This window comes from Passer domesticus, chromosome 17 (assembly GCF_036417665.1).
Source record: "Passer domesticus isolate bPasDom1 chromosome 17, bPasDom1.hap1, whole genome shotgun sequence".
Taxonomy (NCBI): domain Eukaryota; kingdom Metazoa; phylum Chordata; class Aves; order Passeriformes; family Passeridae; genus Passer; species Passer domesticus.
This window is the reverse complement of record NC_087490.1, coordinates 12,516,546-12,533,876: the sequence shown is the minus strand read 5'-3', so window position 1 is coordinate 12,533,876 and position 17,331 is coordinate 12,516,546. Positions and strand designations below refer to the sequence as shown.

Below are 17,331 nucleotides of genomic sequence, written 5' to 3'. Positions count from 1 at the left end.
AATAGAGTACTTAAGGAAAAGCTCATTTGTTAATTTGCACGGAGTTTTAGGAATTAGCATTTATTTATTTCTTTATTTCCCCTGTTCAAGCAGGCCCATCCAATCCCTTTTAGCTTTTTTAGTGGAAAATACTTTTGCAGCTACAGGATGAAGGACAAATGTTCATGAGGAAGCAAGTGAACAAGGGTGGGAAGGAAGAGAAGGAAGTGCTGCAACATCCACACTCTGTGGCTCTTTCTCTGCTTTTACACTCCAATTTCCCCACTGAAATCCCTGTTCATGTGTAAAGCTCTGGTACAAAAAGTCCATCAGGCCCAAGCACAGCTCAAAGGCTCCTCCTGGCAAAGGTGCCTCTGAATTTCCCAGGAGATATTTGCATTTTTAAATAAATCATCAGCTGCAAGCTTTCTGCACACATACACCTCAAATGCTGGACACCTCCATCCTCAGGAAATATTTTCTCCTTCCTGTGCAGCTCAAGCCAGGCCTTTTATTAAACTGGTCCTTTGCAGCTCACTGGGCTATTTGGCTCTTTTGGGGAAAAGCAGAGCAGTGAAGAGCCCAGTTGTTTGGGTTAGCAATGAACTTTCCCACACGTGCAATGCTCATTTATTTCACTGAAAATGTCCCCACTAATGACCCCAGTTACCCTCAGAGCACAGCCTGGCAGCCCCATTCACTCAGAGAAGACAAGGGCTCCAGAGGAGCTATTTCCATGTGCCAGGCCAATAACCCACAAACGGCAAAGGATTTTCACAAAAGGCCCAAATGGTTTCCAAGGAGCCATTACGGCACATCAGGTAAATAAAATATTATTGAAATGTATTTTTTGCATTTAAATCACTTGCAGCAGGTGCATAGGAAGCAGCTTATAATAAAAAGGCTCCCATTCCTGGAATACTAACGAGGATCAACGGAAACATTCAGCAAAAGGGAGCAGGAACAGGATCTTTCCATGGCAAGGGGAACAATTCCCATAAAAACATACAGGAAAAGAGAGCAGGGGCAGGTTCTCACCATGGCAAGACGAACAATTCCCACAAAAACATTCAGAAAAGGGATCAGCAGCAGGTCCTTGCCATGACAAGAGGAACAATTCCCGCAAAAACATTCAGGAAAAGGGAGCAGGGGCAGGTTTTTAGCATGGCAAGAGGAACAATTCCCATAAAAGTAGGGAGCAGGGAGGTTCTTACCATGGCAAGAGAAATGATTCCCATAAAAACATTTAGCAAAAAGGAGCAGGAGCAAGTTCTTGCCATGGTAAGAGGAATAATTCCCACAAAAACATTCAGAAAAGGGATCAGGAAGAGGTCCTTACCATGGCAAGGGGAGCAATTCCCATAAAAATAGGGACCAGCAGCAGGTCCTTAGCATGGCAAAGTGAACAATTCCCACAAAAATATTCAGGAAAAGGGAGACAGGGGCAGGTTCTCACCATGGCAAGAGGAACAATTCCCACAAAAATATTCAGGAAAAGGGAGCCAGGGGCAGGTTCTCACCATGGCAAGGGGAGCAATTCCCATAAAAATAGGGATCAGGAACAGGTCCTTACCATGGCAAGGGGAACAATTCCCACAAAAGCATTCAGAAAAGGGATCAGCAGCAGGCCCTACCATGGCAAGGGGAACAATTCCCACAGAAACACTCAGAAAAGGGAGCAGGGGCAGGATCTTAGCATGGCAAGGGGAACAATTCCCATAAAAACATTCAGAAAAGCAATCAGCAGCAGATCCTTACCATGGCAAGAGGAACAATTCCCACAAAAACACTCAGAAAAGGGAGCCAGGGGCAGGTTCTCACCATGTCAAGGGGAACAATTCCCACAAAAACACTCAGGAAAGGGATCAGGAATGGGCCCTTACCATGGCAAGGGGAACGATGCCCACGAACATGGTGCGGCTGACGAAGATCTCGGACACCACGAGCTCGCTGACGGAGTCGTCCCGCGGGTACTCCACCTGCCAGGTGATCTGCTGGGCCCCTGCCAGGCTGCTGCCGTTGTCGATCTCAAAATCCATCTGCAGGATCTCGTAGGAGGTGGTGTTTGCTCTGGAAAACAAGGCAGAGTTCCCCACAACGTCACTGCGGTGTTGATAGCAAAGTGGATTTTCATTTCTCTTTGCTACGCAGCAGATCTGCCATTAAATTCAACGTGCAGACTTGAGACACTGACAGAAACCTAAATAAAACCGCACATGGGCAGCTGCAGAACTTCCTAAGGTGAAACTGTATCTTTAAGTTTTCTGGAATGGAGGCATTTTTCCCATTAAACTCAGGCATTCATTCTCCATAATCACAATGAACTTACAGAATAAGCCACAAACCCTTGGAAAAGCAGTGCACAGAAGTTGCTAAATTATTTAATACAACATTATTATAATTTTGATGCTGCAAAACAACAGAATACTTGGCCATTCCTCATGTTCTACCAGAAATGAGCTCTTGTGGAGGGAAAAAAAGTCTTTCAAACCCAAACTGGTCTTTATCTCAGTGAAAAAATGGATTTGCAGAAATTATACATGACAATAAATGAGGGGTAGATTATCCCTGTTTTGAATTCATGACAACATTCTCCTCGTCAGTGGTGCAGACTTGTAATTATATGGCAATCGTATATTTCTCATCTGGAAATAAAAGTTTAAAAGTAAAGAAATGGATGTAAATGCACAGCAGTCAGAAATGAATTTAAGAATTACTTCTGCTTCCTTTCTCAACAACAACTCTTATCACTTTCCTCAGGTCCAAAGCCATGTAAATATTAATAATTAATCCTCAGGTTAGAAAAGCAGATCTTGTTTTGTGTTACAGAGAAGCAAACAGGCACCAAGCTTCAACCAGCAGCACTCATCACACCCACAGCAGGGATCTGTTTAGAAAACAGACCTTTGCTCATCCAAACTTCCCCACAAACTGAGTTGTTTTACAAATCATTCAAAGTTTACACACAAATATTTACAAAGAATACAAGTTCCCAGCCCAGACTCCCAGCCAGACCCTGCACGTGGAGAGCTGGTGGAGGTCACAAGATGGAAGGGCTCTGCCTGCAGGGCTGCTGCTTCTGCTGATTTTATTTTACCAACAGTGCTCAAGTTTGGGGGTAAAATCTGAATTTGCTGGATGTCAGGCCAGTGGTACGTTCATTGTCCGTGTGTCCTTCCCCAGAGCAGCCATCCCAGGAGCTGTGCTCACAGAAGTTTTAGCTGCTGCTGCAGACAACAGAGACTCAAAACATCCTTTTCCTCTCCCCAAATGCACAGAGGCAGAATCTGGGTTTGCCATATGTTTCTGAAGGAGAATTGTAAAGGGGGGGGAAAATCTGAGCAGGAATTATTGATTTTCATGTTTTCTTTCTGACAACAAACAACCTAAACATATGCTTCAATGCCTGGAGGATAAATATTTTCCATGCTGACAGAAGATAATATCCACCTCCAGGCAAAACTAGAAGCTATTAAGGCATCTTTTGTGTGGCCAAGCAGACAACCAGCAAAAACCTTTTAAGATAAATTTTATTACATAATAATAGGGATGTAATTAAACCATTTCTGTTAAAAACATAAACTGAGCTTCATTGTTTTCTGTGTATCACCTCCAGCAGTTTGTTTTATCTAAATTGCATAAAATTAATATGCTCACAACACAGAACTAAAATTCAGATATGAGCTTTCCACTGAGTATGGATTTAGATACTGGGCCTGCCAAGGTATGTTTAGGTCTGCAATTTCACCTCAGCCTGTTCAGGCCAATAGCTGCCAGTCACCAAACCACCAGGAGTGGTTTCAAATTGAGAACAAAACCAGCAGGGGAGGGTTTGGGTACAGAGACACCAATTAAATACTAGGTCAGGTTGGTCTGCAGTGACCAATCCATTCCATGGGTCCCACTGACTGGCATTGGAGTTCAGCCCACCACCCCTTCAGTTATTCCTTTCCTGGTTTTCCTTTTACACATCCAGAAAGAAACCACAACAGGGGGTTTGCATCTTGTACATAAACCTTCCTCAGGGGCAGCTACATGAGCAGGTGAATTCAAACAAAGCTGCATTAACAGGTGAATTCAAACAAAGCTGCATTAACAGGTGAATTCAAACAAAGCTGCATTAACAGGTGAATCAAAACAAAGCTGTCCTCCCTCCCAGGTCTTGATCCTGGTTCCAAAGAGAATCCTTAGCACCACTTGGAAAAAGAACTCCAAATGTTTGTCAGAGGTTTGTGCTCTGTCTCAGTAGCCCATTATGCAGCATGGCACATGAATATTGATTAAAGAAGGTTCCACTTCTCTCTTGGGCTTCTGCTGCAAGAGGTGGCCTTGAACCATCTCTCACCTGCAGAGCCTCCCCGGAGTGCACAGCTTTGGCAAAGCAGGATTCAGCTTTCTGCACTCGTATTCCCCAGCAGGTGAATGAATTTCCTCTACAATTATGGTCCTTTTTGTCCTCTTTAGACACTGAGCCTTGGAGCAATGCTGCTGTGGTATCTGGGACACCGAGTACCCCACGGATGAATTCACCCTCTTTGTTCTAAGCTTCTTCCCAGGTTACAACTGGAACAAACTCATGATAAAACCTGAAAAGTGAATTTCTCTCATGTTCAGACAGTGCTCACCTACTGGCTGCTGCATCTCTTATCCTACAGAGGTTTCCTGGTAGAAAGGCTGGTATTACATTCATAATTCTTGCAATTTATTAACCATCCTCTGTAATACCATGTGGGAGACCACTGCCTTTTTCTACTGAAATTGATGGAGGCTTCTAAAGTAAAACCAGAGATAAATTAAACCATAATCAAGACCTCAAATGTCAGCATTTACTTATGTCAGCTCCATTAGCTGATAAATTCCCATCCCAACACCTGCATTTCAATTTCTCTCCTGGCTGTGCAGCATACCACTGCAAGGCTTTTTAAAAGCAGCTTTTCCCCCCTGCCAGGGCAAACCTTCAGCTTTTGGTCTGATTTGTCACGGGGGGCAGAACCTTGCTCCTGGTGGCCACTGCCCATCTGCAGCTCCTGGTGAAGACAAAATGCCACCAGTGGGAAAATCCACAAGCAGAGAAGACAAGGACTGTAACTCATGCTGTTATCAGCCATTAAATCCTGTTAAACCAAACTTTATCCTATCTAGATTTTTCAGCTTTTCCTGGAGACTTATTTCATTTTTCTCTTAAATAAGTTTGCACTCTTGGGGAGAGTCTGATGGACTATAAATCACTTCTCCCTTGCAAATCTTTTCTCTCTTTTTAGTTAAATATTTCTATTGTCCAGTGAAGTTTTTTCCTGGTTTAGGATTTTGCCAAACTCCAGTTTAGAGAAGCAATAAAAAATAAAAAGTCAAAATTACTTTTATAAAAAAAGATTATTTCCTGCAAGCACAAGGAAAAGACCTTATAATTTTAGGCAGCTGGCATGCTTGCTAATAAGTCCATTTCTATGGAAATGAGTTCATAACTATTAATTTTGCCTGCTCCTGATCTATTCTTGATGAGCCTTTCAAATTTAGAAAAGCGCTTCATGATTCTCTCAATTTGGTAATTACTAACTCCCTTTGATGAATCCAGCCCAGTGTTTCAGACATGAGACATTCATTACACATTTTTCTCTCTGGTGAGAGGAGGAAAAAAAAAAACCCCATGGGTCTTTTTGGATTTATTTCCTCTCACCAACTCCTGTAAGTAGGTCCTCTTCTTCAAATGGTGATTTATAATCCTATTTGCCTACCTTCACAACTCTGTCTCTGCTGGGGCTGGAAGAGCGCCCAAATCCTTGGGATTTCTGCCCAATCTCCTGCTGTCTGCCCTCACACCTGTCTGATGCGTTTTCAGCAGGTCCCAAAGAGCCCAGCCGAGCTTTGCACAGCCCAGTCCCCATCCCACACCCAGCTGGGGCTGTGCTTGGGATCCCAGCCTGGAATCTGAGCACAGAATGGAAAATCCATTCCACAGAAAGCCAACTGAGCTCCAGCCAGCTCCAGAATAAAGGAGATATCAGGACAGGAAAGTGCTGCTCAGTCCCAGGGCTTTCTCCATAGACACATCCACGAAAAGGAGCTGCAAAATCTGTTATTTGTACAAAATAACACATCTCTGTCAGGGTCCAGCTCTGATGTGAGAGGCTTTACCCAGCACCACGAAATCACCTTGCACTGAACGAAATAATGAATTGAATTTGTCTGAGCCCAACATGAATTACTGAATTAATGGAATGATATTCTGACTAACATTATGGCAGCAGCAACAGAACAACTGGTTCGTATTTACCTTAAATAAACAAAATTATTCATTACTGAGAAAGGTTAGCGTTGCTAACCAAGCTGAAGGGCCTGCCCTTGTGTTTGGGCAGAGAATGAGAGGGGCAGGGTGGCATTTCTGGGCACTCTGCAGTGCCACACTGAGCCCCTGCTGGCTCCCACTCACAGGTCAGCAACAACTGAGCTGATAAAAGTCAGAGCCTTCTACTGCTGCACTTGGCTATTACAGGAAATCACGAGCTCCATTCACTCATAAAATAATGCTTTCAGTAAATGGCAATTTGTTTATGAGGCCCACAGCAGTGTAAACAACACTCTCAAAAATGGAGCAGACATGAGCTATTGGAAAAATTGGAAAATAATCCATGTGGGCTATCATGTTGCTTGAGAGCCTTTTCCAGGTTGATAATGGCCAATTCTTACTCTGACAAACTGTAACCAAATTCAATGAGAATTCAGTGACCTTACATTATCAAGGTACATTAGTTTATCAAATACTTGAGTGAAAAAGGTCTCGCTCCTTTGGTCTCAAGAGGATTCATTCTGTAAGTATGGTTTACTGAAGAGCAAACACTTGCAAGAGGAGGCTGTTGGAAGTGCTCAAGACCCTCATTTCTTGCTAAGCCAAATGAAGCAGCAGATGGCCAGGACCTCTCAGGGAACAGATCCACACTGAAGGTCCCGACCTTCTCCCCCTGAGGAAATTAAGATCCGAGCAGCCTGAGATGAAGGAAATGAAAGCAAATACCAACCAAGGGCAGCAGGCAGTCTCTAAATGATGGGGATTTGCATTTTCTAGCCCTGCTGAGTGCTGCCTTCCTGCCCAGGGCACCTCCAGCACTGGGTGTGTGCCCCAGCCACAGCACCCCCAAACACCTCCCTGGGGGTTACACACAGCCTTGACTGATGAAGGATGGCAAAGCCTAAACCCTTTTCTCCAGCATGAATAATTCTGACGAGGCTGGAAGGACAAAAGCTGCTGTCTAACAGAGGACTTGCTTTGCTGTCCGTATTTTCCAAAACATTTTTTGGTGCCTGATCTCGGTTTTCTTTCACTGCCATAAAAATTCATGTTCTTCACAGACATACAGAGAAAATGGCTACAGAGGAGAAACCCAAGCTTCTAAATCCATTAAAAATGTATGGATTGACATAGCATGTTTTAATAATCCAGTAAAGCCATAAAAACAACAAGAAAATATTTTTGTTCAAAACACACCACCAACACCAGGTATTATGATGTTATTTTGCTTAGCCAACATTTTCCCACCACTGAAAACAATAAATCTAGATAATGAGCAAACCTTTTAAGCTCTTCAGCTTCTCCACTGCCAATTCACAACTGTGCTGCTCACTAACAATGTGCAATAACTCCCACTTTATTTGATTTTATCAACATCATCATGACAACCCTGGAGACAACTGAGACAATTGCTTCAATTATTTTTATTTTCCTGCACCCTTGTGACAGTGCACAGAAATGCTTCTGGTAAAAGAGTCCTTAGATACTCTTTAAGTCAACCTTTAAGAAAACAACTTTAGGACTGAGCTCGGGCTGGGGTAATTGGTGAGCTGCACTGGTAACGTTGCTGGGCACTGGGAGCCCGTTTGTACCTTTGTCATTACTCTCCCCTTTTGGAACAGCATGCAATCTTTTGGGGCTTAAAAAAGCATTTGGATTGCACTGGAATATTTCTCTGACTACTATTTAGAACTTCTTTATTGCTGTGTTGTGTATTTCTTAAAATAAAAGACTCTCTGTCAGGAGGAAGTCTTGTTGGGAAACAACAAACACATCCAGGGAGAAACTGGGGCCAGGCTTCAGCTGATGGTGGAGGCAAATATAGAGGGAGCTATTGTTGTTTAAAAAATAAGAATGATTTTGTGTTGAAAGACTTATGCTGAAACCTATCCAGTTAATAAATATCAACAGTCCAAATGGTGCCTATAATTTTTCTTCAACTATTGAGAAATCCTTACATTTTTACATGCCATAATCACATGGTCTATTTTCAACATTGCTGTGAAAGCAGCTGAAATACATCAAAAAGCAGAGATGGGTTTTTAAATAACCAGTGACTGAAAATTAAAGATAATAAATTCAGTGGCATAAGAAGCTCTTTACAGTGCAGGAACTCACAAACAAAGATCTCTGCAGACTCTCCAAAGGTCTTGACAAGAACCAGAGTGCAGCTCGGGGAGCCTGGATGACCCAGGGCACAGGGAACTTCAGCCAAGCTGAAAACATTTCACCTCAGGGAAAACACAGGGAGGGACAGGGGCATGCAGGGGCTCCATGAGATCGGAAATATTCCCTGGGAATCCCTGGTGACACCGGGCTGTCCGTGCTGCCACCACACAGGCACACACCTGAGTTTCCTCTCCAGCCCCTCTGCACCAGCTCAGCACAGCTTCACTCGGAGCCTTGCCCTTCCCCAGGGCATGAAAAGGGAGGCAGGCAAGAGTTTAATTTATCTGTGCCTCCCCCAGATGCACCGGAGGAGATTCCACATGGCAGCTCCTGAACATGCACACTCATTCGAAGCTCTGAGTTTTGTAGTTACCAGTACTCACAATTCCTCACCTTCCCAGGCAGAGATCAGAGCTGGGGGAGTGACCTGGAGCCACCCTGACAGCTCAGAGCACACCTGCAGCAAGATTCCTTGCATTTTAAACACTTCCATTTAATGTGATATTAGCACCAGGTGATCAGACCTTTCTGTATCCACCAATCCCATGATAAAGAAAAACCCTCCTAGAACCAGGAGGAGGCTCCTTGAAATCCAGTTGCTGTTTTGATTTCAGAATTACAATTGAGGCTGGCAGCTGAATCTCCCTGGGGAGAAAAATCAGCCAGAGGGGATCTGGAGATGCAAATTCCCCAGGCACAGAATTTCTGAATGAAAGCAGGAGGGAGCCAAGCTGCAGCCTGTGACATGAGCACACCTGAACTGCTGCAGGATGCAGGAACAGACACATGGGGTTCTCCCCTTGAGCATTCAAAAAGTCTCATTCAACATTTAATTGAAAAAATTAAAAAACTTGGAACTTAATCCTTTGCTCAATGGCCAGACTTTGTAAATGACTGAATAACAGAATGCCCATGACAATTAAAACCAGTCCATATTAAAAACCAGTCCATATTAAAAACCAGTCCATGCTTTTCTCTCTAGAGCTTGCTTAGGCTGCACAGAACTCACAGGTCTGCTGTAGTGTCACCTGAATTAAATAATTAAAGAAAAAAAAATCAAAATAGGGGCATGGCAAGAATTATTTTATTCCTCCAACATTCTCTTCAGCTCCTAATGAACTAAACCTGGCTCTCCTTGAACCCAGTGTGCTCGTAGATGGAGAGGGAAGGTGCAGGGTGTCCTGTGCCTAATTCCCACTTGTGCTGGGAAAGAAATGTCCATGGCAACATCCTCAAAGCAGCGAGGGCAGGGAGCAGGGCAGCCCATTAACATCAGCACAAACGGGACCTCCTCCCTCCCCACTTCCCTGACACACACATGGTGTGCACAAAATTGGTTTGTTTTAAAGGCTGCTAATTATGGTTTACAAAAGAGTTAAGCTCTTCCTCTCGCTGTTGGTACCCACTGAACAGACAGTAAAAACATGAAAGTGAAACTGGCACAGAAACATCAGTTTCCCATGTTTTAATTAATAAACAAGATTAATTTATCCAGCTGAGCAAACAGAGGGTGGCTCAGGGTCTGCGTTCAGTGTATGAACAGAAAGAGCCATCTGCAGCAAGTCTCTGAACCTCCACCCTCTGCTGGTTGAGCTTAAAGTCCTGATCCTCACACCAGCACGAAAAGCAAGAGATAAGCAAAGAGTTCCCATGTAAGTCACCCCATTAAAAGATCTTTTTTGTCCTAAAAATGAATCAGAATTTTCCTAGACATGCAAAGATAACTCCAAATAACAAACCGCAGAGGGGTGGATTTAATATTCCTCCTTTTAAAAATCATTCCACAATTATTTTTTAATGGCACAAAAGTAAGGTCAGCACCAGAGGCAGCCTGCAAGATCTCCAGGTCACCTTTCCAAAGGGCAGCCACGACCTTGGCACACTCACAGGACAACGATTTCCCAGCGCAGTGACAGCTCAAGGGGAGCTGCTGGGACATTGCTCAAAGCCAAGGTCATACCCCGAGCAAATGAGTGCAGGCACAAGTGAGGAATAAGTGAGGTTAATTCACTCAGCCTCTGAAAAGGAATAATTAGAAAGGAAGGGGGAGAATTGGTGTCCCACCCACTGTATGGTGAAAGCCAAAACATGATCCCAAAAGTTCATTTAAAGGAGTTTCCTCAGCCATGAAGCCTTTGACAGCCGGAGATGGGGTGGGCTGAGGGTCCCAGCTGAGCAGACCCCTGCACGTCACACCAAGGACATCACACCAGGGACATCTCCATCCCTCCTCTTCTCAGGGAGTCTGAGCAATGACCCAAAGGGGCAAAGGACCCAAAGTCCCCAGTGACAGAGATCCTGCTGTGGTGGATGGGGTGTTCCCTTCCCACCCACTGTAGCAGCCACACAGTCTGAGCGTGGCTCTGCTTTTTCATTTCCTTGCTACTATCAAAAAATTCACCCAAGCAAAAATACCAGCTGTCACAAAGCACAAAGAGACACATGAAAGGATTTCTAGAAAAAGAAGGCAGGCTCCTGTAAGCGCTGCAATTCATGCTCAGCTACATAAAATATCCCCAACATCACGGGTTAATGCGAAGCAGAATGTACAAAATCATTCTATTCCTCTCTTTTCTGAATCTCTTCAGGATTTCATCATCTCTTCCCTTCTCCCGCCCCCTCCCAACTCCCTTCCTCCCCATACAAGAATATGCTCAGCCCTGGAAAATTGTTTAGCTGAAATCCTTAGATTTTGTCGAGGCCTGGCATTCTTTGGACAGCTGTATTTACACCCCTGGCTGCTGGGTAGTCATGCTGGAAGCAATTAGCTTTCATGCTTTTTCAATATTGCCTTTCAAAAACTTTGAGATCCCTCATCTCTATCGATTTAAATGTAGAGAAGCACAGGGGAAAAAAAAATAAAAAATAAGAGTTCATCCATATGCTGAGCTCCTTTAGTCTCATTCAAATGCAGCAACTTCAGCTCCCCACCACCTAATGAATGCCACCACAGCCACGCTCCCAGCCCATAGGAGAGATGCTCAAAGGCCTTGAAAACCATCACCAAACTCTGAAAGCAGCAGCTTCCAGCACTGCTGGGTCCAGGGGAGGTTCAGCAGCCAGCAGCCATCTCCATGGAGTGGGACAGGTCACCTTCGAGCACCTCTGTGGAGTTTAACAACACTTTCAAGTGTGTCCTTTATTTTTTTCTAAGAGGAAAATCTGTCACTGCTGGACTATTTAAAAAAAAAAGAGAGAGAAAAAGGGAATGGAAAGAAAAAACATAAGAGCGTAGCTAAATGTATACTGATTGCAGTAATTGCATCCATTCCTCTGCTGGAAAGTCTTGTATTGTATTTCTAATATGTGCTGATAAGTGCATTCACAACATGATTAACTGCCTGCAGACAAGAATGGCTATTATGTTTAACAGACTGATTAGCAAGTGACAGAGCTGCAAACTGTACTCCCGGTAAATTGGCTGCTTTTAAATTACAGCAACTTTTTTACGGCCCCATTTTTAAAATGCAATGGCTTGTTACACATATGCCACGTAAATTCCTATCTGACAGGAAGGAATAGAGGATACCGAGCTTTTAACTTTTAATCGTCAGATCTCAATGAAAGCATTGCTCATTTTCTTGTTAATTACACCAAAACCTGCACTGTACATGGCTCTCATCAGGCATCATCTCATTTTCAATATTGGTCTCTCCAAAGCTACCCTTAAACACATGGACAGGGATTTCAGTGCTTCTCTTTCTGAAGTTCTGCCTTATTTTTGCTGGTTCTGTAAGCAGGTAACTAAGATGGGATTTAGTGTATTCTCGCCAGGATTTGATGAATTCCCATTCTCACAGCTGCAGGCACCTTTCCATGGCTCTCTCAGAAGCCCCAGTGCCCTCAGAGCAGGGCAAAGGGAAGAAGTGCAGGGTCTGTCCCTGCTCAGCTCCTGGAACTAAATCACAAATCCAAATCCCCCTCAGTTCACACTGGCCGCGGCATGAGGCTCATCCTGCAGCCAGGACTGCTCCTGCTTCAAGTGAAATGAGCTCCTCATTAATTCCCTCTATTTTATCCCAACAAAGGGTAGGATTTGGGCACCCAGCTCCTTGCAGTGCTCCTGAAATTCCTGCCATGCATCGCACGGCTCTGGCTTTTTGATTGCTCTTATTTTTCTCTCTGTAATGGGTAAGAGCATCAGCCTTGTTTTGGGCCCCTGTGTATTTCATACAAACACAGCTACAGAGACTGTCATGACCCCCGAGAGTTTGCAGTCCACAAAGTGAGAGAGAGAAAAGAGATTTAACAATCTGCACCAATTTAAATTCATACAGAAGGCACAAACCCTTTAAGTACAAATTTATCTAGAGACTTTCAAGCTCAATGACATCATGTACTTCAAACCAACTTATTTATAACATAAAGCTTAGTATAACTTGTAAGGAGATAGAATAAATCAATTTGCTCTATCACAGAACTTCATCAGATACAATACAGATGGCTCTGCTACCACGGTTAAAAATAACCTACACATTTTTACATCAGCTCAAGGCATTTATCAAACCAGGAAACTGGTGGAGGAGGATGTTGTCTGGCTTGCACACAGTAATGGGAATATCCACCCAGCAGTCTGGGCCTTTTATTAATCTTCTATCACGTGTTTATCATTTTATTCTCAACTGGGAGAATTCCGTTTCCAAAATCATTTATCTTTGCTAAATACCAGGACAGAGCAACCTGAAGTTGTCCATTGAATGTAGATTAAGAGGAGAGAAAATAATCCAAAGGGCAGCCTGGTTGTAGAAGGGGATAGAAAACACCTGAGTACCAAACCCACTCTAAAGCAAACCTGGCTGAGCATCCAGCCCTTTCTGGATAAAAAAGGGTGATGGGAAGGACCAGACCCTGAGCCTGCAGCACAGCAGTGCCTGTGCAGATCTGGCATCTCCTGCATGCTCCTCAACCAGCCAAAACACCCCACAGCCCTGCAAATAATGCTGCTGGAAGAATGAAATCCATTTGTTTCTCAGCTTTCATCGCTCTTGTTCTCACATTCCACCCACAGAGGGGAAATTAGGTGTTGATGTTTGCTCAGGATTTATTGACTGGAGGGTTTGCTGCGAGGTTCCTCAAGGAGCTCGGTGCAGCTCTTCCCACTGGAAGGAAACCTCTGGAGAGAGGGGACACAAAGCCACCATGGACAAATGCCCAGAGATTCAGGATCGTTCTCTGTGCTGGGAGGGAATTCCAGTACCTGTGCAACCCCTGCAAAACGAGGAGGGAGAGCTCGTGCTGTGACCACTTTTTTACTCTTTTTAAACCAGGTATAACAAGCTCCCGGGTCAGCCAGAGCTTTGACATCTGCTGCCTAAGATTTCTCTTCATAATGAGCTCCCTAAAGAAGACCAGAAGCCTTTGTAGCTCAAATAAAGGCAGATTTCATCACAATGAACCTCGAATATGTAGCATTAAACAGGGAAAACTCCAAGCAACTGGATCAAACAGAAGGGAAATAAAAAGCCGTGTACACAGCCCTCCCCAGACTGGAGTCACTGCAGGCAAGCCCCCCATGCTCATTCCCAGCTAATCTGGAGACTCCCTGGGCTGCAGCAGAGCCTGCCCTCACCTGGGATCCCCAGGGAGATCCTTTAAAGATTAAAAAAAAAAATTAAAGAATAAAAAGATACATTAGATACACAATTTAAACCTACTGCATATTAAAATATAAATTTGTCATTCTCTGCTCCGTGCCCATATTTTGTTTTCCTGGGGATTACAACAGCACAGCTAATTATGTGAATGCTTCTGCAGGTTATAATTGGGAATGAGATCAGTTGATTAACTGCTTTGATAGAGATTCCAGTGAGTCCTGAGACAAAGTGGGAAGATCCCCCAGAGCCTGGTGGGAGGTGTCCCTGCCCCAGCTGGGTTTGGAGCTGGGTGAGCTTTAGGGTCCCTTCCAACCCAGGCCATTCCATCATTCTGTGATCTGATCTGGTTATCTTTCAGCATGTTACTTCCTCATCCTCATTATCACTGAAATTATCATGGATAAGAAGCCCACGTGTTCCTCCCCTCCATTTCATTATGATCTCATTCCATTATTTACCGAGCATCCAAAGCCCAAATGGAAATCTGCTCCCAGGAGTGAAAGGATCACAAATCTGCTTCCTCAAATGAAAGAATCACGACAGGAAAAAGCTGCAAGAAGATCAATCATGCAAAGGTCCAGTGAATAACCCAGCAGGCCACAACGCTGCTTTGGAGATCTGCAAGCAGCCAAGAGATGATAATACTCTAATTAAAACAGCAAACTGCAAAAGGTGTCCAAAAGGTTTTCCTCCACCCAGCCCTGCACAAACATCAGGCAATAAACTGAACATCAAGTTGCTCTGGGAGTTGTTTCCATAAACAAAATGCAGATAATGAGGTATCCCTCAAAACTGTTCTCTTTTCTTCAATTTCAAACTGAGAGGAGCGTGCGAATAAAAGGGAAGGTGTCTGAAGCAAAAGGACAGATGGTTCTGCTTCCAGAGAAGTGCACAAAACTGAGGTTTATTACAAGCCTTTTATTTTACTTACAGCTTTTTATTTACTCTTCTTTCTCCCTTCACTCACCTATTCATCTCTCCCTCAGAGCACTGCAAATTCGAGCTCCCATCGAATTCTTCTGATTCAAATTCAAATTGAAACACACAAAGCCCAGCACCGCTTTCACTGCACAAGTTTGAAGGGTTTTGTTGCAGATTTTGGGGGCTTTTTTTTTTTTTTAAGTGTCTAACAAGCCAATTAGAGGCTGAATCAGTACCTTTCAGATGAATACACAGGAAATGAGAGGAACATGGCAGTGGTGACACATCCTGCAGCCCGAGCCCCTGGAACATGAGGCATGTGCTATTATTTTATGTAGAGTGACTAACTGCTACTGTGTTTATCTCATCAAGAAAACCACTTTACCCCCTTGCTTTTACATTCCCTGGGTGCTTAACGAAGTGGGATTGCTTTTGATGAAGGTGAAGGCATAAAGAATCTGTTCAGAACCATTCCTGGGCTCTGGTCGTGGGGGCACTCCCATCCTGGCTGCCCAGAAAAGCAGCCAGAGCCTGGGTGCAGGAGGAGTGCATCAAACAGCAGGGAAGGCCCTGTGCTGCTCTCATTTCTGACCAGGTGCATAAAGGTTATACTTCTATTTTTATTTTTAGGTATATTTTATATATTATATATGTATTTATATTTTTATATACTTTCTGTTAAGTCCCTGTTCAGCTAAACCCTCTGAGACCCTGCTCACCTGGCAATGTTTAATGGGTTCATGGACTGGATTTCAACTGTTCCAGCCCAATAAAATGGAATACTCCAATTCAGAGCAAATTTCTCTGAAATTAATATCACTAATATCATCCTGCATTAATATGATCCTGGCTGAACACTAAACACTTGCAGGAAAACTGAGATATCTTGGATTTCCTCTTGGAAATCCTGTTGAGCAGCTCAAGTTACCCTGGGAATGTTACTGAGGTGGCTCCTTCCTTCCTGTACCTTCACTTTTGGTCTTTTACCTTGGGGGGGAAAATTACCTGTGTTATAATTAAAAAGAAAAGGAAAAAATAATTTAAAGCTAACAGTCATTGCAATCACCATGATAAATTTATAGGAAATACATTTAACTATTGCCATGGCAATCAGGAAACTGTTTTGTTATAATTAAAAGCATAATTACCTTTCTCTATTTTGACAAACTCATGAATTAAAAATTTAGGACAGCTTTGCCAGAGTAAATGTATCTGCATACATTACAAATCACACATTCCCATGGCATTTTTCTCTTTAACTCATCATGGGGTTTGTGTTTTATTTTATATGTTTTAATGTCTTTATGCCATGCTGTAGAATTCAAGGTCAGGTTGGAGGGGGCTTGGCAGTGGAAGGTGTCCCTGCCATGGCAGGGGTTGGACAAAACCATCTCTGAGGCCCCTTCCAACCCAAACCATTCTGATTCCATACAGTGAGAAAACCCTGAGTATCTTATTTACCCAAAATCTACGGACTAAAGGAATCTGTGAAAGTCACTTGGCAAACAATTTCAAATTGCAATAACGTGGTCAGATCCCACGGAGCCTGAGAACAAAGCAAGCAGGACAGAGCAAAGCTCTGCTACAAATTGCACATCAGGAACTCAGGGGGAGAAACTCACTGCTGTGCTCTGGGCTGTCACCTCTCACAGTGCAGCACCGAGCAAAACTCCTTGCTGAGGAATGAGGGAAACCTATTTAGAGCTCCTTTCAGCAGTGATTTTCTCTTGTTTGCAGGTGCAGGTCACAGGTGAGGTACAGACCATGATCCCTGTTGTTTGAAATATAGATCTCTCTAAACTGTCTTACAAAACAGGCACTGGCTGGGAAACTGCCTCTTCTTTCTTCTTTGGAATAGAAAAAATGGACATTTGCTTGTTACTTAGTTGAAATAAAGATGCTTCTGAAGACTGTAAAGGGAAAAAGAAATTGAAATTATAAGAAAACATGAGCTGTAAGGATGTTTAGTATGTAATTATTTAAGTAGAAGACCTTTAATAAACTGGATACTCAACCTCAGTTTATAAACTCAGTATTTAAAGACCAGCTCCATTTCTGGGGAAAAAGAAACCAGGACTGGTGTTAGATCAGTAATATATTTTAGCATGGCTTTTTCTTTTCTACTGTAAAAATGTCTAATATTAAATGTACAGTGCTAAATTGGAAGGGAAAGCAAACATTAGCCAGGGCAAAGAATCAGAAAAAGGCACCTAGAGAGATAATGCACACAGACTATGTATAACCACATGGAAAAAGAGGAATAAAGGTGGTGAATCTCTGCTACAATGAAGTCAAGAGGTGCAGGGAGCAGCAGAACAAATGGAAATGAGCTTCAAGGGGGATCCAGCAAGGTGTGGGTGAGACATTTCCTGGCTGCCCCAA

General features: G+C 43.4%; 1 protein-coding gene across 1 annotated transcript in view; it reads right to left on the bottom strand.

The window, feature by feature from the left end:
* TMEM132B (transmembrane protein 132B) overlaps nucleotides 1-17,331 on the bottom strand; it is a 212,723-nt gene that overhangs the window by 63,912 nt on the left and 131,480 nt on the right. The window contains exon 4 of the mRNA XM_064392024.1: nucleotides 1,863-2,049. Coding sequence (XP_064248094.1) covers nucleotides 1,863-2,049 — 187 coding nt within the window. The remainder of the gene's footprint in view (nucleotides 1-1,862; nucleotides 2,050-17,331) is intronic.